Below are 22,758 nucleotides of genomic sequence, written 5' to 3'. Positions count from 1 at the left end.
ATGTACATAACATGATGCGCATTTATGGTAAAAAACCAGATATTTTCTTTTTGATAAGTTAGCAATAAAACATGCCATTGTTACTGTCTTATATTAATCTACTTCCCCCATTTTATGTAAATCCATTTCCAAACAGGAAATAGGAAATGGAAAATGAATTAGAAACTATCAGTTGAAGTACAACAAAACTGTATTTCGCAACGTCTTCATTCACCCGCAGTGAAGTCCATTTTCAGTTAAAAGAAATACAAACACTGGGTTGTGTCTTTAAGGTGATCTTCCAAACTCATGGTTTTTATTATATTGAGTCACATAAATGGTCTTTATTGAGGTAATTACAATTTTTATATGATAATAAGTGAGTTAATACGTTCGCTGACTTCTCTAGTAAAACGGCTCCGCCCACCATTAGTGGTCACGTGACTGGCCGTCGCCCAGGTTGTCTCGAAAGCATCCTGGTGTTAGCAGTTTACTGGCTGTGGCAAGGAAAATAAAGTAAAACGTACTTTTTCTGACAATGGATAAATTATGTATCTAATTGGTGCGAACGGAAAGAAGACGGGGAACTACTGCGGTGTTTTCCGCCACGGACTGACTGCACTTACCTGAACAGGCCAGTTGAAAAGGCTAGCAAACACTTAGCTTAGCTAATCGTTCAAACTTTGACGGACGGCTAGCTACTAAAGCTGTTTTACATCTGTACAGCTTCTACCGCGTCTGGGTGGGAACCCGTCCGTCTTGTCGGAGCTATAATGCTAAAAAAAATGTTTTGAACGGGGTCTCCCTAGCCAGGCAGTTGATTTAAAACTAAGGTTTAGGTTATTACAAAGTAACTATTAGCTACCTCTTGAATAACAACTGCTGTTGCACAGCTAATGCTAACTACAGTGCGTTAAATTAAAAGTAGCACAAACGTATTCAGTGACAGAAATTGAAAGCACCGCTGTTGTTTCCTCTAAATGTTGGTGAAGATTAGGCAGCTGTAACAAAGCTTGAAGAACCGCAGAAGCAACACGTCCTTGTTTCCCCCCCCCCAGATTTCGGCCAATCACATGAGTAAAAAACAATGCTAAACACCAGGATGTCAAACGCATGGGGATTAACCTCAACCCAGCTGCAGTGCCTCGAAAACACAGTTGTCCTGTCATTTCGATAATCCCTGCGTTCCTCGCAATGCATCAACAATAGAGCTTTTTTTTTTTTTTTTTTTTTTTTTAAACTTACGGAACCTGTAGCGCAGTCAGTTAGCATCTGGGTTAATTAAATCAGTTCATACAGGCTGTTTTCCCCCGTTAAAATTATGTCTGGGGACACATCTGACAGCAGTGATGACTCCGATGGGAAATCAAATGAGAAGGCCTGTACTGTCAAGCATCAAATTACCAATGGTAAGTCAGATTCACGTACATTTTTTTGAGAAATGGACCAACACTGTAAACATATATTTTTTTTCTTAAAATGAAGAAACCCTGGTGAACGAAGTATCGCTTAAGCTAAACTCAACACCGGTAAAGAGACGATTATGAAGCAGGGGTGGGCGATATGGACTTATTATTGTGATATTTTGTGGGATTGTGATAACGATAAAAACTGTTGGTTATTTATTTTTTTAAAGCCCACAAACGGTTCTCTTGGAAAAACATTCATTTGATGTGCTTCTTCAGGACACCTGTCGCATAAAGAAGTGATTTGTATCACTAAACTGCACTAAGTAATTTCTCTTAAAGAAAAATTGTACCTGGGAATGAAATGATTATTAGAAGGCACCAGATTATAGTAAGCGTTTCTATTTTGCTTCCCTTAAAGCACAGTAAGTACATTTAAATGCATTTATAATGTACAATGATTGTTACAGCAATACAGCAGTAAATTACAGCACAAAAATGTACACCCCTTCAGTATATTTTATTAGGATTTTTGTTTTTGACATATCAAGTAAAATAAGTACAATATTATTGTGAAGTGGAATGAAAATGATAAATGTGTTTCCAAATGTTATTGTTAGAAATTAGAAAAGATTAGATTTTTTTTCTTTTCCTCCTCTTGATAAAAGTGTTAAATCAACCAGTGGATGAAGAGCATCTGTGAACATAGGCTTTTAAGTCTTTCCACCTGTTCTCAGGTGAATTTAGACCTGGACTTTGTATGGGTTTTCTTAGATGGCATTTGAAAGCCTTTGATTGTGCTGGATTTTATTCAGGGTTTATGCATTACCTCTAAATACAAATGCAGGCCACACTTTTCAGATTTATTTTTTAAATCATATGTCCTGTTTCTTCCACTTCACAGTTATGCACTTTGTTGTATTGGATCACATAACCTCAATGAGATGGAATATTCTACTTGAAAGGCACTGTATGTAAATTAAATGAGCCCTAGAAAACAATCTCTTCTTTTCAAGGTTTTTTTTTATGTATGTGTGTGTGATGTGTTGTTCAGATCATGCATATGTCACAGAAGGGTGGGCATTTATTTGATCATTTATTGTGGAAAATTTCTTTTCATGATGATTTTTTTTATCAATCATCTCAAATTTGAATTATTGATGTTAAAGACAACAACTAAACTGACTGAAATGTGTTTTTTATTTATTTATTTTGTACTATTTTTGTCACCGTTTACTCCACGAGAGAATGAATAAATATCAATACATTTAAAAATGCATTTAGTGGCAGTTCAGGGATAAAATTACACTTGGAGTGGGAACGGTTTTCAGGAACAGGGTTTGTGGCGCTATTAACACCACAAGCATGCAGTCACAGCCACACCGTCACTTAAATAAGCAATAAGTTGTATTTTTAGCAAAAATTGTATGGTCATCTCAGTAGTACCACAAAATATCATAATAAAATTATAAGTCTACATTGCCCACTCCTAATATCACAGTATTAAATCGGACAGTAGTCTGATCTAATCATAAAATAATCAGTTAACATGTTTTTTTTATATTATCTATACTAAGTATTGAATTGCAATGCTAATGTTTCAAGAACAAAGTAATGCATAAATTGTTTTACACTCTCAAATTTGCTAAAAACTGTTTGTATTCATCTTTTCAAAATACATTTTAAAGACTTTTTTTTTTTTTTGCTTTTTCCTTCTAGCTAACCTCACAGGTCACACTGAAAGGGTTGGCATGGAGAACTTTGAGCTTCTCAAGGTTTTGGGCACCGGAGGTAAGCTTCTGTAGCGACGTCTTCGCTCAAATCAGACCTAAATGGGTATGTTTGTTAAACACTAGATAAGACAGTGCAAAAGTCTCATTTTGACCAGCAAGGACACTTATGGTAAGCTAAAGGTCGTTTTGCAGCCACAAGATTTCTTACGGTCCTTGAGCCTATGGAGAGTTTTTCCAGATATAATCGGACTACTGTATATCTGTCCAAACTGGATCATGCAACAAGATAATGATCACAAACTATAAGTAAAAATAACTCCTTCCCCAGAAAATAATCAAATACTGATCCATTTTAACCTTTTTTTAAAATTAAATAACTAATGTTTTCTCCATCCACATACTTTTTGTTTCGACAGGTAAAGTTGCCAAATTGTAAGAAAGACATGACTGGGATGTTTTCTCAAAGAAGCCACAATCTAATCTAACTGTGAAGTTGTGCTAGAAATGTTTTATCCAACTTTACAGACGGTAAAGACAACATGGAGAACAAGAATAATTCAACATTATCTGGGAGATACAGCGCTAACATATTTCTTTTTTTTTAGATGTACATCGTTAAGATGGCAGGAAAAATAGTTTCATGTTAAATTGTCAGACCAAATTGTGCTAGCTAGATCTTATTTCTGACTTCAGATGCTTTGTCTGTAAAAAAAAAAAAAAAAAGAAAAACAACAAAAAAACACCTCAATAATTATGTTGTACTTAAAGGATTTTGCATATGCTTAGCTTAAGTTTTAAAATCTTGAGACCAGCCATGTGTCTGATCATATCTGCCTCTGGAGCATTTTGTTCCCACTTTGTAAACTGTCCATTTAAAGCTGATTTTGTTTTTTCCTCAAATTTATGAGCCTATGTGATGCCAACAACTATTACCTACGAGGAGGAGATCTCTCCTTGTTTTTATTCCATAAATCTTCTGTCATGTTTCATTAAAACTAAAGGTTCTTAGCAGGAGTCAGATCCCCAATCAGTGGAATCAACGTGCAAAATAAAATCTACAGGAAATAAACTACAAACTGTCAGATTTGAGCATTTTTGACGTCTATGTATCTCCAGAAATTATATAAAAATTAAGATTCACCATTTTTTTTTTGTTTTTACAAGCTGAAATTTAAATATCTATGAATTTTTGTGTTTTTCTAGCTTATGGAAAGGTGTTTTTGGTTCGGAAGAACACCGGCCACGACGAGGGCCAGTTGTATGCAATGAAGGTAAAATTCCTCATATGATGTAAAAAGTTTGCGCTTATCTTGTTTTCTTTTAACACATTACAAAAATATAGAATTATCCCACATTTTCAAATGTTACAATTACCGTATTTTCTGGACTAGAAGACGTATAAAAAATGCAACATGAAGAAGGAAGAAAAAACCGCGTATGTCGATCTGGACTGTAAGTTGCAGGATCAGCTGGAAAATACGGTCTAAGAGTCAATGGAGTTTTGTTGGAATTTTATGTGAAGAACCAACAAAAATTAGTGCGTAAAAGTGAAGTTAAGCATGAAATATTTTTGCATATTTAAAAAAAACCCAAAAAAACTCAAAATTGTAAATGGTAAATGGACTGAACTTATATAGCGCTTTTCCAGTCATTTTTGACCACTCAAAGCGCTTAATGTGGTGCATTAAGAAGAAATCCTGTTTGCAGTTCTTCACAAGCTAACTGGGTAAATGAGGCCAGAATTGGGAAAAGTGTTTGGCTGATGTTACATGATATGGCCAGCATCATGCTGTGAGGAAGCTTTTCTTCTGGAACAGGAAAACTGGTCAGATCTGATAAGCAGATCAAATTAGAGAAAATCTGTTGGAGGTTTCGAAAGACCTGAGACGGAGGGAGAGGTTCAACTTCCAGTAGAGCAACAAAAACCTTAATCACACAGCAAGAGCTACAATAGAGTACTTTATCAAACCGTATTCATGTTTTCATGTGCCTTGTGCTGCTGTTACTTGTCTCAGGTTTTAAAGAAAGCAGCGATCGTTCAGAAAGCAAAGACGACAGAACACACTCGCACCGAGCGACAGGTGCTGGAGCACATTCGCCAGTCTCCCTTCCTGGTCACCCTTCACTACGCCTTTCAAACTCAGAGCAAGCTGCACCTCATCCTGGGTGAGACAATCGAAGATCAGCTGTCAAACACGCTGAACAGATTCGTCTTTCTGTCTGACTCTGCGTTTTTATTTATTTTTTTGTCTGCATTTTTAATTTAATGTTTTGCAGTGTGTTTATTTCTTTGCACCATATCCTTTTCAAGCCCCCTCTTTATTTGCTCTTGTGTGCGACTACAGACTATGTGAGCGGTGGCGAAATGTTTACTCACCTGTACCAGCGAGATCACTTTTCTGAGGAAGCGGTGCGGATTTATATCGGGGAAATAATTCTCGCTCTGGAGCATCTGCACAAGGTGAGTGTGGGTGACTTTAACGCCTGAACGGAGCCAGTCTTTATTTCCCCTCACCACATTCAAAAGTTGGTTAAACGCATACATTCACTCTCTATTGGTTTTTATATCTTTCTCTTTATCGTTAACTTTGATTTACATACGCTTTTGTTGAACTCACAACACAAGTGAGCTGACTGGACTTTGCTTGACTTGCAGCTTTTTTTTTGTTCTGCAGCTGTTGACTTTATTCTTCAAGGAGAGAAATCTCCTTTGGTGTTCATTGTGTGAAACACACTCTGGCTCGAGGAAGTGATTACCTAATAGTGTTACGCAACTCCTGTAGCTGTTAGTTGTGCTCATATCCCTGGGAGGCAGCTGCAGTGTTGAATTTAGTCACCATCTTGCATGTTCTTTTGATAACTGATCTTTAAATGTTGGTGGGAAGCCGGAAGTCAGATTTCTTTTTAAAAGCATTCAGCTTATCGCTGCTGGTTTTTGTGGCATGGCATTGGTGACTTCTAATTTTTGAAAGTGTAGGTTTCAAGGAGGTAAAGTCAATCTTTAGGATTTGATGAAACTGTAAAGCTGCAAGAGAAGCAAATTAGATCCGCCTCTCATTTTTCTCCCCGGTGCCAGGGTTGACATACAACGGAAGAGCTAATTCATGCTAATAAGAAATAAAGATGATTCCAATAGCAAAATAAAGCAATTTACCAACCCACAAGCGCATTCTACAATACCTGAAGGTTATAAGCTGAAGAAAATAATCACAGCAACCTAAGAATAATTGACTGATCTGTGTTGCTTCCAGTATTTCTACTCTACTAATGGAATCTCTGTGTCGATTTGCCTGTGACATAACAGTAGACACATAGCACAAGCCGGTATTAAAATCTATTGTTTTCATAACCTCGAGTAGTAATACCAAAGGTGCTACGGTATTTTCTCTAAAATTGAAAGCAACAGTCAGTACCACGATGGATCCGTCTATCTTCCGTACCCGGCTGACCGCGCAGGGTTGAGGGCGGATGCTCAATCAGTCTTTGGCCGAGTGGACACTCTGGAAAGGTCGCAGGTCCGTCACATAACAATTTAGAGAGACTGATTAACTGAACAGTCGTGTTTCTGAGGCGTGGGAGGAAGCCAGCGTGAACCCACAGAGGCACAGGTGGAACAAGCAGAAAGAGCCTCTGCAAAAACGCAAACCTGGAACAACAGCATCGAGTACTGCGCCACATATTTAGATTTTGATGAACGTAGGCAAAGTATGTACTTAAAATGTAACCTATTTTAAGAAAGAAAATCCCACTTGGGACAGGATGGCTAAATGCTCATGGAATGTGGAAAATGACACTGTGAGATTTAAAACTACATTGGTTGCTTAAAATGAGCTGATATGAGGGTTGACATCTTCCAAAAACATATTTATGTCAGTTTGCTTGTTTATTTGCTTGTTTATTTTTGTTTGTTTTATTGGCAAAGCATTGTGCATTGAATGTAAAAATCGTATCAAGCAGTATTTTTCACATTCTCTGATGCCCAAATAGCAACCCTCCACTTACATTCAGCTAATAAACAACTATGGAGGGTAATCATCCTCATCCTCATTTGTAGTCATAAACATGAAAGTAAATAATGATTCTGTAAAAGCCACAGCTTTGACTGCTCCTCTGAGACGCCATGCCATTTGTTTACATTAGCATTCATCAATAAATCCAGAAGGTAATTAATTAAAATTCAGCCTGAACATTAAACAGAAACATTTCCCTGCAACATCCCGTCACAGAACCAAAATTACAACCAATGCAAATCCTTTCCAGTAACTGCTGTTGTATCATTCTTTGTGGCTGGCTGGTCTTTCTGGGGAACATCAGCTGCATGTTCAGCTATTCCAGTATCCATTTTCTATTTTTGTTCCTTTTTTTTCTTTTGTTCAACAAATGTCAAAATTGTGTTATACAGTCTACAAAAGCAGAGGCCCTTTCACAAGAATGATGTGCAAAATCCAAAAAGCTGTTTTTCACAACCATTTGCGCAGTTGACTTTGTCTTTCTCGTAATTGTGAAAACACAATTATGAGAAATCTTGAGGGCAACAGGTGATGGAGGGACACAGGGGTGAATATTATCAAAATTTTTATCGCAAATATAAAAGAAAATTAAAATAAGAACGAATAATTTCTGAGAACTCGTAAAAATTGTAGAGATTGTTGCTTTTACCTTTTTTTCCCCCCGGTAAATAAAACTGATTCTTACTTTGAGTTTAGAAAACAGGCTGTTTATGGACTAGCGATGCAGTTTTCTCACCTCTACTTACTAAACAATATGTTTTGTGCATGTTATTTTTACTCACTTAATATAAATGCATCTCGGTGCCTTTTTTCCCCTGTGGTTTTGTGCAGCTTGGGATCGTGTACCGAGACATCAAGCTGGAAAACATCCTTCTAGACAGCGACGGCCACGTGGTGTTGACCGACTTTGGGCTCAGCAAAGAGTTTCTGGAAGAAGACGTGAGTAACCCAAACCTACGGTGGCAGCTTACTGTCCTCTTCCTGTGTGAAGTAAATCCCTTTTTTGGCTTCGTCTCGTTGCAGAAAGGAAGGACTTACTCTTTCTGTGGCACCATCGAATACATGGCTCCAGAAATCATCCGGGGGAAGACGGGCCATGGCAAGGTGACATCTTGACTGAGCATCATCCAAGAGTAGTGACTGTATATTTTTCCTGGTGTTGGATGATATAGTTAAGCAGTAAATCAATTAATTAATTAATTAATTAATTGTGTGATAAATTAAAGTGAGTGCAATAACTTCCATTTGAACAAGTCGTTCAAACTTTTATTATAGTTGAAAATCCGGCCTTTTGGGAAACGCTTTTTTTAGACACCAGTACGAAGTACCGTAGTTAGTTTGCACTACCTGCCACTTTTACCTATTATTCTGTCTAAGCTGATTGGTTATTATTTTTTGGTTGCAGAGACTTCATAATCCATTTAAGTTATTTTCGTTTCAGTTGTTTTCTTTGCTTATTTTGGATATTTAACATGTTTTCCAGTTCCAGTGTTAAATGGAGAGTGTACCTGTACTTGCATAATATTGTTGTTAGTGGAAAATGATCTCAAAATGTTAATATTATCATTTGCCACAATAATTTCTGGGAGAATTCATCGTTCACTAAAATGTGTTATTGGGACAGGGTCACATATGATCACATTTTCCAGGTGTTGGTTTTGAAGAAGCATTCCTTCTGCAGCAGTCCCAGTTCAGTTCCAGTCTGGGCCTTTCCATGCTCGGTTTTAAGCTTGCTTTCTCCCTCTGCTGTTCTGAAGTCTGTAGATTGGTGGAGCCTGGGGATCCTGATGTTCGAGCTGCTGACGGGAGCTTCTCCTTTCACCTTGGAGGGAGAAAGGAACTCCCAGAGTGAGGTTTCGAAGTAAGTACTAAATGAACGCTCACGGATTAAATCATCTTGTTCCATTCTGAAGTCACCTGAATTGTTTCTGTAGCGAAAAGTTTGGAAAATTGTGTTGTTTCTTGATTCAGAGGACAACAGAGTAGGATCTAGGAAGAAGTCATTTTAAAACCTGCTTACCTTTTTCCTGTCAGACGTATCCTGCGCTGCGATCCACCATTCCCCTCCATGATTGGACTGGTTGCTAAGGACCTGCTGAGGAAGTTATTGGTGAAGGATCCACATAAGAGACTTGGCTCTGGGCCCAGAGGAGCCGAGGATATCAAAGCTCATCCCTTCTTCAAGGTCCTTCCTTCCTACTTACCCTTCTTTCTTACATTCCCTCATTTTTCTTCCTATCCATCCAGTTTGTATTATAAGCCTTACTTCTGTATTACTGCTGTGAATTCATTGTGAACCTTTCTAAACTTAAGAAATTATCTAGAAGGTCTGAGAATTTTTTCATGAAACATGTCATTGCTCACTGCTCCCTCACAGGGACTGAACTGGTCTGACTTAGCACAGAAGAAGGTACCAAGTCCATTCAAACCGGAGCTGAAAAGTGAACTCGATGTGGGCAACTTTGCCGAAGAGTTCACCGGAATGGACCCCGTCTACTCCCCGGCGAGTACGCCCCCCAGCACAGACCGCCTTTTCCAGGTCAGTCCTCATCTTCAGCTGCTGTCTGGAAAACATGAAGTCTGATAAGTTAAACACTCTATCAGACGCGTTCGTGTCTCATATTGTCTCTGATACCTAACTCGTTTTCTCTGTTTTTAGGGCTACTCATTTATTGCTCCTTCCATTTTGTTCAACAAGAACGCCGTGATGGGAGACTTTGTCGAATGTCAGATTGGAGCAGAGCGCCCGGCTTCTGCTTCTGTCCAGCAAAGTGCAATGTTAAAGGTACGGGTGGAGACTCAGCTGGGTCAACGTTTGGAAATAGTTAAAGCAGAAGTAGGTGTTGCCTTCTGCAAAAGAGAAAGATATTTTTATCAAGAAATCAGTCACAGTGGAAAATATTTATTCTAATTTAACTTTTTACCACATAAGTCAAGTTTGGCAGGTTGATTTCTTACCTTCATGTATAAAAATAATAAAATATCAAGGTTATAGAAATTAAGAAAATGTTATGGATGAACTAAAGCCGGTGGCACAAAAGTTACGAGGCTTCTCAGTAGTTATTGTTTGATGTAATGCAAATAATACAGATTTATTTATTATTGAGATTATTACCTTTTTTAAAATAATTTTCAACATGTATGTTTTTAAATAGACTTTAATTATACATAAACTTGAAGTTGACACTGCTTTTTCACAATTTTATCTAATTTCCTTTCAGAAACAAACTTATTGTCTGAATGACAGCTGCAGTATGTAACTTTTATAAAAAATAATTTTTTTTTTTACATAATTCATAAAACTGTCACTACTTCCCGACAGTATAATATGAAACAGATACTCTGCGAAAAAATTTAATTAGGCCTGCCTCCCCTCTGTGGTCCTACAGCCATCTGCAGAAATGCACCACTCCCAGTTAGAAACAACCAATCAGAGCCAGGAAGAGGGTCTTAGAGCTGTCAATCATGCACTGTACATGCACAGATTATCTCTCATATTATACAGTCAGGAAAGCATGACAGTTTTGACAAATATGTGAAAAATATATTGTTTACAAAAGCTGCAAACTGCAGCTTTAAGCTTTTATCTGTAAATAATGAATAATCTTGGGCTTAAATGTGATGACATACCTTCTTGCATCGTGATCACTGGATACCAAAAGCTTGACCTCTTCACTAATGTTTGTTCAGGAATCCCAGTTCTTCCAGCACTATGAGCTGGATCTCCATGGCCCTCCACTGGGCGAGGGGAGTTTCTCAGTGTGCAGAAAATGCAAACACAAGCAGAATGGCCACGAGTACGCCGTTAAGATCGTCAGCCGCAGGTGAGAGGACAGGCCATGCCCTTAGCGTGCCGCTATTTGAGATGTGTTCAGCTGTCCTTCACTGATCGGTTTTCATGTAAGCGTTGTAAGCATTTTTCATACTCGTCTTGTTTTCCTATTTGTCAGAATGGAAGCGAATACTCAGAGGGAGATTGCTGCCCTGAGGCAGAGTGAAGCTCACCCCAACATCGTCAAGCTGTATGACGTCTTTACTGATCAGGTACAGGAACCGCCATGTCGACAGCTAATGAACAGGCAAGACATCAAACAGGACAGGCATAAAAAAATACTTTATCTGGAAAAACCTCTGCCAGCTGAGAAAATAAAACAATACGCCTTTTTAAATTCAGGGTTCCTCCAAAGTCTGGAATTTAATAATCTTACAGATTTAGATAAGGATAGAAAAAACTAGAGTGTAAAAACAGATTCCAGACCACATTCTTTATCACTGCAAGTCTTTTTATCCAAGGAAATTAGATGTTGCTTAAAATTTACGCCTCTGTTTTGTGGAAAGTAGACGTGATTATTTCAGCAGGAGTCAACAGAACTTGTTTGGTGCAAGAGAAACAAAAAATATAATGGAACCAAAGTGCTTTGTTAGTTATAGGTGCTTGGATTTCACTGCAGAAAAGTTAAATAGTAATGTGATGTTTCTTTTGGTCACTGACATATAAATACAATAAATTCTTTTGGACCGCAGGCTTTTTGTTTTCAGATTCATACAGGTAGAAACAACACCAAGCTATCAGAAGATAAATACATACTTTATTGTATTTCCACGTAATTCCTGGAAGCCTAACAAAATGCATCAGTTTTCTTAGTTTGAAGATTTTCTTGTCAAACACCTTAGAAGTGGCATTCGCTCCCTTTTAAACTGCAGCGTCTTTGTTTCCCCACAAGAGGGCGTAAATGTTTTCGATGATGAATCTATCCACCAACATCTTCCTTATTGTTTCTGCTTTTACTGGATTGATTTTAAAGCCTATTTTTACAATTCTACAAATGTAGAAATATCAGCAGTAAACTTTTGTATTTAGATGTTTTTAAAAAGAGTCTTAAAAGAGTTGAGGACTCTAGGAATCAAAGGGTAGAAGTTTGTAAGGAAAAATGTTATGAAAACTTTAGTAGAACTTTATCACACTAATAGTAAAACTACTGAGACTCCTCTTTACCTTTTCCTTCCTCGTACGTCGCACTGCCTTCACTACCTTAAAGGGACAGCGCCATGAAAATGTATTTGCCTCTTAGGTTTGATCGCTTTTCTTTTTAGCATTTCTTCATTTCAGGCACCTTCTACTGTTTCTACCCCTGGATTCTGCATATTTTTACTGCGCAACATTTCAATTAGATTTCATATCCTTCTTTGGCTTCCTAATATGTTTTAAATCCTAACTAGGATTTGTAAATAAATTGTATCAATAATTACCGGTAATATCTTTTTCAGCAAGAAGTTGGCACATTCACTTTTCCAGAACTGTTGCTTTTTACTTTGGTTTTATTTTGAAAGAATTGGGGGCAGAAACAAGCCCAACCTCCATTAAATATTATTTGTACAGTTTGCGCTACATATTGTGTGATAATCAGCTGTATTGTACAACAAAATGACATATCTTTTTTTTTCTGCGGCATATCTTCTGCTCGGTCAGTATCACACGTATTTAGTGATGGAGTTCCTGAGAGGCGGGGAGTTACTGGAGAGGATCAAGAAGAAGAAGCTGTTTGGGGAGGCAGAGGCCAGTCAGCTGCTGCAGAGCCTGGTCTCAGCTGTCAGCTTTATGCACGACGCTGGAGTGGTGCACAGAGACCTTAAACCTGAGGTGTGTTTTTTCAGTTTTTATTTGTTTAGTTTATTTATTTCAATCATTTCAGCACAGGGTGTCTGTGCAACCTTAAAAAGTCTTATATTAATGAAAAGGTATACCTTGGCCTTCAATACGTTGATCACAGGTCTTAAATTTTGTCTTGGGTGGACTATTTAACGTCCATGTTTTTATTTTTTCTTGCGGGACTTTTCTGTCAGGCTAAGGCTTGAGTCACATTCAGAGATCTTGATTGCGTTCTGTGACTCAGATCTGCTGAGGCTACCGCTAACTAACTGCTAATATACCTCGGTAGCTAGCTAGTAAATTTATCGCCAGGTGATTTGTCTCCCCCACAGGCTGTCTTGTGTTGCCAGCCGTACGATGCTACGTTCAATCTATGCTAAAGGTTGGCAGTAAGGGGGTGAACATTGTAGAGAACCATGTCTGAGCAGCACTGAGTGACTGTCAAGAACTACAAACATGTCACCATTTTGATCCCCTGGTGTGGCTATTGCTCCCCAGAAAACGGTCAGCACTGCTACTACTGGCACTGATATAAGAACAGCATTTTTTTGCAATACAAACTCTGAAGTCGAGGGTTTAGTGGATTTTAAGCACGGTGGTCAAACATCTGAAGAGTTTTATTTCGACCAAGTTGTTGGTATAAAGGGATCAACGTCCAAGAAGGAGAAGGTATTCTCACACAGGTATTCTCACACAGATGCAGCTATAATGGAAAAAAACAACAACACAGTATATAGTTGATCTCACTAGAATTAAAATTTTTTTCCTCAATAGTTTTACATTGTTGTGTCTTTATACACATGTAAAATACGCTGTTGTCTTTTGTACATTTCTGTCTTGATGCAGGTCTTAATTTTTATTGAAAATGGTCTGAAAAAAGTCTTAAATTTCAGTTGTTTGAACCTGCAGGAACCCTGTAGCAGAGTGCTCCCACCCAGCAGCGCGCTACGTGGGTTGACCTTTCTTGTTGACCTTTCAGAACGTGCTGTTTACCGACGAGGGCGAGGACTCTGTGCTGAAAGTCATCGACTTCGGCTTCGCCCGCCTGTGTCCTGCGGGCAGCGCCCCTCTGCAGACGCCATGCTTCACGCTGCAGTACGCCGCTCCGGAGCTTTTTGAGAGCGCAGGATACGACAAGTCCTGCGACCTCTGGAGTCTAGGGGTCATCTTGGTAATTGAGCCGGCGCACCCTGGTTATGTGACATGTGTCGCGGCTAAGTAACACCAGCAGCGCTAATGAGTCTGTGTGCGTCCTGCAGTACACCATGCTGTCGGGCCAGGTGCCGTTTCAGAGCAAGCAGCGTGGGATGACCTCATCGTACGCCGTCGACATCATGCAGAAAATAAAGGAGGGAGATTTCTCGTTGGACGGGGAGGCGTGGAAGGGTGTGTCAGAGGACGCCAAAGAGCTTGTTAAAGGTTAGTGCTGCTAGTGACTCATCGTGCTAGAATTGCTTGTCCAGTAATATAGAGAGCATAAATTCCATGTAATTGCATCTTTTAAGCCTGTTTTGACTTGTTTATCTTCAGGACTTTTGACTGTGGATCCAGAGAGACGCCTGAAACTCTCCGATCTGAAGGAGAACAGCTGGCTGCAAGGCGGAGCGTCCATGTCCACCACTCCTCTGTGCACTCCTGATGTGTTGGAATCCAGCGGGCCAACAGTTCGTACCTATGTGAATGCTACATACAAGGTAGCTGCTTTTTATGTTGGGCTGAAACTGATCATTTACTAATCGATTAATCATTAACTGGAGCATACAGATAAAAAAAAAAAACAACATTCCAGCTGCTGAAAGAACAACGTATTCGTAGCAGTAATTAGGCCTAAACTGTACAAAAAATATCTAAATTTTGCATTTATGATGAAAAAACTTTTTTTCTGTAAATATTTTCTACCCAGAACTTAAAGTGTTAGTTTATGAAGTGTTAGCTTCACCTGGTTCAAATTCTTTGTAAAAACAAATAATTAAAATCTTCCACTTTACATCTAGTTATTAATCAGTTACTCAAAAAGATAATCAACAGATCAGCTCTACTCTGCATTGATAAGTCAAGCAGAAAGGGCTGAACTTTTCACATGTTGATCTAAGTGGGTTTGTTTTTTTTTGCTCCAAATGATGGAACACACACTACAGAAAAGCTGTTTCTGTATTTTAAGCAATAGAATGTTTATTTGAAAAAGCAAATAAATTATTTGCATTATTTCATGTATTTTTCATACTATATAAAGAAAAAAATTTGCAGAATCATCTCATCAACTGTCAGAATAATTGCTAGAATAATAAATTACTAAAATAATGTTGGACTTTACTTTATGTGAAGCAAATATGATGCCTTAAAAAGTATTTCTACTACTTAAACATTGTAATTCTAAACCTTTAAGTGTATTGTGATGGTTTTATATGTTAGTCTAAAGAGTCATTTATATATAAGACAACTTCTCGTTTTGAGGAATATCTACATTAAGAAAGTTCTAAAAATCCCATCTTTTTATTTCTATACTTAGGTTCTAAATTATAATAAAAACCAACAGAAGACATTTGCAAAAAGAAAATGGCAAGAAAAATATAATGGGTTATGAATAATTTCTTATTTATTTTTTTGCGCTACAACAGGCTTTTAACCGTTGCAAGAGAGAAGGCTTTTTCCTGAAAAGCGTCGACAACGCCCCCCTGGCAAAACGACGCAAGCTCAAGATGACGAGCACGGGCGTGGAGACCCGATGGAGCTCCTCCTCTTCCTCATCCTCCTCCTCCACCTCCTCCTCGGCATCCAAAGAGCAGAACAAGCAGACTGTGACCCCAAAGCACAGCAAGCCCAAATGATGCGGCGGGAGTGACCCTGAAAAAAACAAAAACAAGAGGCGTATCCTAATACTGAGGACATGGGGTCTGCCGGTGGGCTCAGTTCGAAACAAAGAAAAAAAAATCAAAAACACAAACAAACCCACACTGATGGATAGAAACACCGGTGTGGGTACGACGACAGTTTTAATGGAAAAATAATCTCGATTCCTCCTGCTGCACTTCTACTCAAACCAAGCGTGTATTTTGTTGAAAAGAGAAGATGTGCCCTTGAGGATTTGAATTCCTGTTCAGTATTTTTCTTCTCAACACAATCAGTTTATCCTCACTGTGGCGACAAAGCAGCGCCTGGTCAGAAGAGGAAAGGGAAAAAAACGAGCCATTAATGAGGAGAAGCCATAACTCCAGCGACTCTTTAAATAAGAAGGTGCGTCCGTTTGCACGCTGCAAGCGAACCAGCCTTTCAATCGTTGATTTATCTGTAATCAATCAAACGCTCCTTCACAAGTTCTCCACCACACGATCACAAACGAAAGGAACTTTATCGGTTAAGTTTGAGGGCAAATTTGAGCCGTTTGCACTATCAGCAGAGAATGTCGATGATCAAATTATTGATTATTGAGGGATTTATTTTGTGATGTTTATGTGTCGTTTGGATATTAGGCACTGTACAGGGTGACTGTTGGGACGTAGTTGGAGTCAGTTTTCACGCGAAAGGTGCTGCACTTCCAATACACTACCAGCTCTGGGTGAAGCTCTTGTCTCAAATTATTCAACTCTGGGAGTTTTGATCCACAGAGTTGAATTTTTATTTTTAAGTGTTCAGGAGTAGCAGCTGTAAAAACACAAACAAGCTCGTCAAATTGAATCTCATGTTTGTTTCAGCCTAGCATGCGGTTTTCTGTATTTTCGTACCCGACTGATAAAAGATGGTATCTTGGCGCGCACACAATGCCTTCGTCTTTCTGCTTTTCCCAGCGCCATAGTGACGCTGAGGCCTGTCATTTAATGACTTTTTCTCATCTTCTTTCTTTCTGAGGTGGTTTTAAAACGTCATACAGCTTCAGAACTCCAAACACAACTTTTCGGTGAAAGTAATGTACATACCCTTCTTGATTTTTAAACGGAAATTGATCATGTAATGAGTTATGGTTTGACAGCACTCTCAAAGGTATATCTTTGTTTTTATTGGACTTCTTAAATGATGTCAGTTGAGCGATTAAACACATTTCAGCTTTAACAGTGATTTTTGCTGATATTTATTACATCCTTGATTATTTTTTTTAATGCTGTGGTTGTGGTTTTATCATGATTTTAACTCTTGTTAAATTCCAGCCCTGCGTGTGTGTGTGTGTGTGTGTGTGTGTGTGTGTGAGAGAGAGAGAGTGTGTTTTTATGTATCGTACTGAGGGATGTTTGCAGATCGGTTTTGCTGATATTTCTGTGCCAGAGTGAAACATTATTGCATCTTTGCTGTCGTTGGTTCCCCACTGATGTTGTTTTTGAATTTAACTGGTTGTTTGTTGATGTTTTTACTCAAGAATTCCTTTTATTGGTGTTGATATTCCTTTGCTGTCGTAGGTGACGTTTCTTTTCGTGCTCTTCTTTTCGGTTTTAGCATTACTATCTTACTGTCAGTGTCCTAGCTGGGAATTTATCTTTTGCACCAAGATTTGTATTTTTGTTTTGTTTGTTTTTTTTGGTTGGAGCAAAAATAAATATTACTTTGAAATATCTGGTTATGATTTTTTTTTGTCTGTTGGATGTTTCAGTAGTATTTATTTGAACTTAAGTGATCAAACTAGAGAAAATATGACGGTAAGATATTTATATTTATACATTTTCATGGAGGAAAAGGGGTTTTCTGACTTTCTTTTCAGTTAAGAAAAGAAAAAAGATTTGATTATATAGATTTTTTTTGTGAATTAAAATGTCTTAATGCATTATTTTGTAAATCACTGGTTGTGTGGCTTCTTCAATGCAACCTAACATGTACAGACCCATTCAATAAATTCAAATCTTATTGAAAAGTCCATTTATTTCAGGAACTTTGTGACTAAATGAAACACAATATAGGTTAAATACACGGATGGATGAATGAAAGCCTTTAAATCTGTTAATCATGATTTTTCTGCCTACAGTTAATCAAAACATGACATTTAAAATTGGGATATTATATCAGACCGATTCAAAAATGTTAATTTTGCGAACAAACATGTTGCTAAGGGGTGTCAATTTTCTAGTGAACCCCAAGTTATTCAAAACTCTCACACCCTACAAAAAAAAGTTATAGGGTGTTTGAGGCTCTACTTAAAAAAAATTAAACAAAGAAGAAAAACATGTAATACCAAATACATTTAATGTAAAAAGATATAAATGTGTCTTTCAAAATTATGCCAATGCGACTTTTTGGACACCCCTGACGGGAGCAGGGGTGTCCAAAAAGATTCCCTTTAGTCTCAGCTGTTTCCTTCCCTCACACTCGGTAGTATCTCTCGTCCTGCTGCTGATCCTCCGGTGCAGCTGAGAAGCTTAACGGTGATGATCCAGGAATTACTTCTGAATGTTATATTCATCACTGTATTACTGTCCATTTTACACTGTGTTCTCTTTTTAAACTGCTGCTAAGCCAAAGATGATTTTTCAAGCTTTCGCTACATAACAAGACTCCTGCTTTTTGAGCTCCACGCTTATCCACTTGTAATGAGTGTATTGCACCATTAGGGGGCTGCTGTGAGCTTCTGTGTTGACTGCTTCGTCCCCTGCTGCCTGTTTCTCATCACATTTGCTATGTTGCATGCTGTTTTGCTCAATACTCATCTTGTATAATGCAATGCATGATGTTTTCCGGCTGCAGGCTGCTGCTGGGCTGTATTGCTCCATCCGGACAAGCGGCTATTTAAAACATCTACCAAAAAATGGAGGCTGGGAGCACAGGTGCACTCATTGTACCACTGCTGACAGACTGGGCAGTAAAAGACCCAGCATCCAGTTAATGATGCAAGATGTTCACTGCACCAGACAAGCGTCTTATTTACAGTTTGAAATGCCAACCTGTGTCTCTTTATACCAAAACTGGGAGAAAGAAAGAAAAGGTTTCCAAATCAGGTCGGCATGGATGCAAAGAGAGACAGAATGGTTTTCATGGATGATTTTCTTAAGAATTCACTTAAAGAGGCTCCATTAAGTAAAATCCACTTTTTTTAACTTTACATCATGTTATATAAAGTTATCCCCTAATCAAAAACAAATCTGGAGTGCTTCCTTGATTCTTTCACTCATGTTAAATTCTGTAAACTGTGGCAACCATTCAGCTGTGTGAAATGCCGAGGTGGACCAAGCGCTGCCGTCCAGGTGCAGCTCCTCCTCAGAGCTGCAGTGATTCCCTCACTTAGCTCCTTCAGACTAGCCAGCAGCAATTAGCAAACACCTGGTGGAACTGCGCATCCGCTGAGCTGGTAAAGATGTTGTTAAAGTGTTAATAGAGGAGTGATGCTGTGATGACTTCCCGAAGGCGGAGTGTTGGAAAGAGCAGGTCTTCCTTAAAGAGACAGGAGTCTAATTCCAAAGAGTTGAGTTACAAAGCCAGATTTCTTTAAAGTCATATTTCATTTCTGAAGCATTTTTATAACAACTGAAGGTAACATAAAATGACTGGAAATGACTGGAAAACATGTAACACTTTAAGAAGAACCAGTCTGACGACATGAAGTTGGCAAAAAGTTTTCAAACAGCAAAAGATCCAAGAACTAATGAGGAAAAAAATGGTTATAGGACTTTCTGGAGTCTCAAAAATCATTTCTAAAGCTTTTAGACTGAACGGTGGGCCAGAGTTCCTTCAGAGTGATTTAAAAAAAATTAATTTATAAGCATGCAAGATGCTGCTACCATCAGATAGTAGTTTTGGTAGCAAAAGGTTTGAATAACCTTTTTGCCTCTAACGATGAAAATCACTACTTGTATTAATTCAGGGTATTTTTGGCTAATATTTACGTTTGTTTGCTTGATTATCGAATCTTGTAAAAGATGGCAGCCTCATTTCCCCATTCGGAATAAACTTCTTGGTTTAACGGAAATAATTTAAAATCTAAATCTGTCAGAGGTATGAATTATTTTTTAGCTTACCTGTATATTCCACAATATCTCTTTGAGGATACTTGAAACATTTCTCTTTGGAGTAAATCAAGCATTTTTGAATTTAATTGAATGTGAAGTTATGATGCGCCCCCCCCCCTGAGTTCCTCTGATAGGCAGGTTTTTGCTAATTGACATTTTTACAACAAACAGAGCCTGACTGTTTTATATCCTAATTGGATTGCACTGAATGTAATGGTATATAATTGGATTCCAATCTGAATGTAGTGAAATGATGTGTAGCTGGATTTTTGATGGAATTAACTGTGGGGGAATCGACGTGTTTGAAACTTACAGTGCCTATAAAAAACATTCACTGGGCCACTCCAGAACATCCACCTCGTTGTCTTCAAACCATTTCTGCGTATCTTTAGCTGGATGCTTCGGATTGTTTTCGTGCCGGAAAATAAATGATCCCTGAAGTCGTGGTTCTCTTCTAGATTGAAGTAAAGTGTCCTCCAGGATTTCTCTGTGCTTTGCTGCATTCATTTTATCTTCTGCCTTTACGAGCCTTTCGAGGCATGCTGCCGAAAATGATGCTGCCACCACCACGCTTCTCAGCAGGGACGGTGTGTTTGAGGCGTCACGGCGTCTTATCTGGTAGCCTAAAAGCTCCGCCATATAAATAAGTTGAACTGAAATGAATAACGTCAGCTAGGTTAGTCAGCTTGTTGGTTTCACAAACTTTTTTTACACAGTGCAAATAAACACAATTGTGGGGGGGAAGAGCAAAACTGGAGGATTTAAAGGGAAGAAAAGAAAGATAATTTATTTGTCCAAATGTTGAGATTTTATTTTTCTCGCTCCAGATTCCATGGAGTGGAATCGCAGGATGATCATGGGCCTCCTGAAGGGAATTATACATCACCGGCAGTGATCCATGTGGGAACATAAAAGCAAGGAGAAACCAATAAAGCTGATTGGCATGGTTTGCAGCCCGCTCATTGATCGCTGGCTGCGGATGGATCCCCCCGCCCCGCCGAGCCTCGGGGCTAATCAGGTTCCCTGCTTCACATACACTCTGTGTGCTGCAGGACAGGCCTCTGCTACTGACACCACACACCTGCAAACAGCTGGACACACCTTCAGGAAACAGCTTCCTCCTGAACCTGCATGTTCATGACACACAAGTCCACAAACACGTAATAAATCCTATTAGTCGTGCGAACTAATGCGGCTGCAAGTTAATGAATGTGGCATAATATAAAAGGATTCATTAAATATTTACTGGTTCATTAATTTAAGCAATAAGGGATTTGCCTATTAGACAGGTTTCATGAACTCTGACGCTGTCCATGGTGCTGGACGCGTCATAAACCGCTCGCCGCCGCCACCAGGGGTCAGCAGGGCGCCTGCTACTACCGACTGCAGCGGAGAGACGCACAATGAGCAATTGAGGGGAAATGGAAAACATGAATATAATGTGTCACCAAGCCATTAATTAAATCAGTCCCTGGGTGGATGATTTGCATGGAATAAATGTAATTTATTGAGCGCGACAAAGACGGATCAGGGTGGAACGCTCGCTCGGAATCATCAATTACAATCTGCACCGCTTGGAAGTGACCCAAGAGCAGAGAGCACTTCCTTCAGTAGGACTTCACACAAGAGGTTGTGTTGCACTTACCAGTAGCAACACCTTGATTCTGAAGTTCAGGGCTTCTCTTTGTAGATCACAAATACAGAGATGTTTCCATAGTCCTTCATTAATTAGCTGACCGATTCTACAGTGTGTGTATAATAAGTGTGCTGGCTGCGCAGAGAGGGCGGATAATTGCTCCCCGAGAACTTTTGGAGTGAGGGAGGAGAGCTCACAGATTTTGATGTAGGAAGTATGTCTAACGGAGGGTTTTCACCCGTTTGACGCATTGAAAAAGCAGGTGTGCCCACTCTTAATCAAACGTCTCCAAGACGAATTTAGAAAACCATCAGGCCACTAAGCTGGAAATGGATTCTTCTGTTCGTACCAAGTGTTTAGGAGTCAAATGTTAGGCCATCTGTGTGACAGCTGAAGCTTAAAAATAATCAAGAAGCATCTCGAGCAGCAGATTTCTGCACACTGTGCGTTTTTCTCATGGCATACCCATGTTTTAAAAATTGAAGGTAATTATGGTGAGAGTGGCAGTTTTTGCAGCTTTTTCTAGCCGTTTTCTTGTCAGATGTATGCAAAAACGTTCCCAAAGAACGACGTTAATACTGTAAGTGATGTTTTATTTGTTCATAGGTTGCAAACTGATGACTTTTTTCTGCAATTTTTACATCACAATCTATAAAAATTGTATTTCTCATCAAAGAAAATGTATTAAACCTAAAGAAAAGTCCTATAACAAGTCTAAATAGGCTATTTTATTTCCAAGAGTTGTGTTGCTTTTATGACTGTAAGGAACTTTTGATTAGCTAGATCGAAGACAAAATTTCTTGTAAAGGTTGCTGACCCCCCCTGACCCAAGCTGACCGTTGCTGAACTGAAAATGTCAAAAATGCTGTTGAAATATTTTGTGACAAAACGTGGAACAGTTTGAGGAACGAATACTATTAATGCTTTTGCATAGCTTTGAGTGAGCCTTCCTCTCTGTTCTCAGGATGATCGACGTTATCTGGAAGAAGCTTTGTGACAGAATGACCTTAAAACATTACTGCACCTCATAAAAGGAAGACAAAAAAGGTTCCAAGCCCCTTCAACTTGTTGAAACTGTAATTCGGTGTCTCTGGTAACTTTTTAGGGCATGTCTAAAGCCCTAAAAAAGGACATGAAATGCACCAATTTTAAACCTTTCTGCTTTAGTTTGGGTCTTATTTTCCTAAAATCTAATGTGGCTCTGAAAGAGGAATTTTCAAAAGGAAGCACTTGTGTCAGATGAATACCTTTCTGTCAGTCTTTCAGAAGAAAACGGTGACTATATGTCGTCTGTATTTTTATTTTTTATGCATCGCTTCCTCTTTCTTCTCCTCACGCTGCCGTGGCATTTGGAGAGCGATTTTAATTTTGCAGCAGCGTGCGCGTAGATCAAGGCCCCGCTTTCTCTTAATCATATATCT

General features: G+C 38.8%; 1 protein-coding gene across 1 annotated transcript; it reads left to right on the top strand.

The window, feature by feature from the left end:
- The first annotated feature begins 401 nt into the window (after window positions 1-401).
- rps6ka4 (ribosomal protein S6 kinase, polypeptide 4) lies at window positions 402-17,610 on the top strand. The gene is made up of 18 exons (XM_028030630.1): window positions 402-1,388; window positions 3,105-3,176; window positions 4,322-4,389; window positions 5,134-5,284; window positions 5,464-5,579; window positions 7,960-8,067; window positions 8,152-8,232; window positions 8,886-8,989; window positions 9,163-9,313; window positions 9,506-9,667; window positions 9,788-9,913; window positions 10,819-10,952; window positions 11,079-11,172; window positions 12,599-12,769; window positions 13,758-13,949; window positions 14,038-14,197; window positions 14,309-14,472; window positions 15,397-17,610. The coding sequence occupies exons 1-18, from the start codon at window positions 1,301-1,303 to the stop codon at window positions 15,604-15,606; spliced, it is 2,352 nt and encodes a 783-aa protein (XP_027886431.1). The 5' UTR covers window positions 402-1,300; the 3' UTR covers window positions 15,607-17,610.
- The last annotated feature ends 5,148 nt before the right edge of the window (window positions 17,611-22,758 follow it).

The sequence above is a fragment of the Xiphophorus couchianus genome, chromosome 11 (assembly GCF_001444195.1).
Source record: "Xiphophorus couchianus chromosome 11, X_couchianus-1.0, whole genome shotgun sequence".
Lineage (NCBI taxonomy): Eukaryota > Metazoa > Chordata > Actinopteri > Cyprinodontiformes > Poeciliidae > Xiphophorus > Xiphophorus couchianus.
Note: the sequence above shows the minus strand (reverse complement) of the source record. Positions and strands in the feature narration are given on the sequence as shown.

Excerpts from the sequence above, each read along its gene's own strand:
- rps6ka4 (XM_028030630.1), top strand. The coding sequence starts at position 1,301 with ATGTCTGGGGACACATCTGACAGCAGTGATGACTCCGATGGGAAATCA. Across the intron at positions 8,990-9,162 it reads TCCCAGAGTGAGGTTTCGAA|ACGTATCCTGCGCTGCGATC; the intron begins GTAAGTACTAAA and ends TTTTCCTGTCAG. Across the intron at positions 11,173-12,598 it reads ATGACGTCTTTACTGATCAG|TATCACACGTATTTAGTGAT; the intron begins GTACAGGAACCG and ends CTGCTCGGTCAG.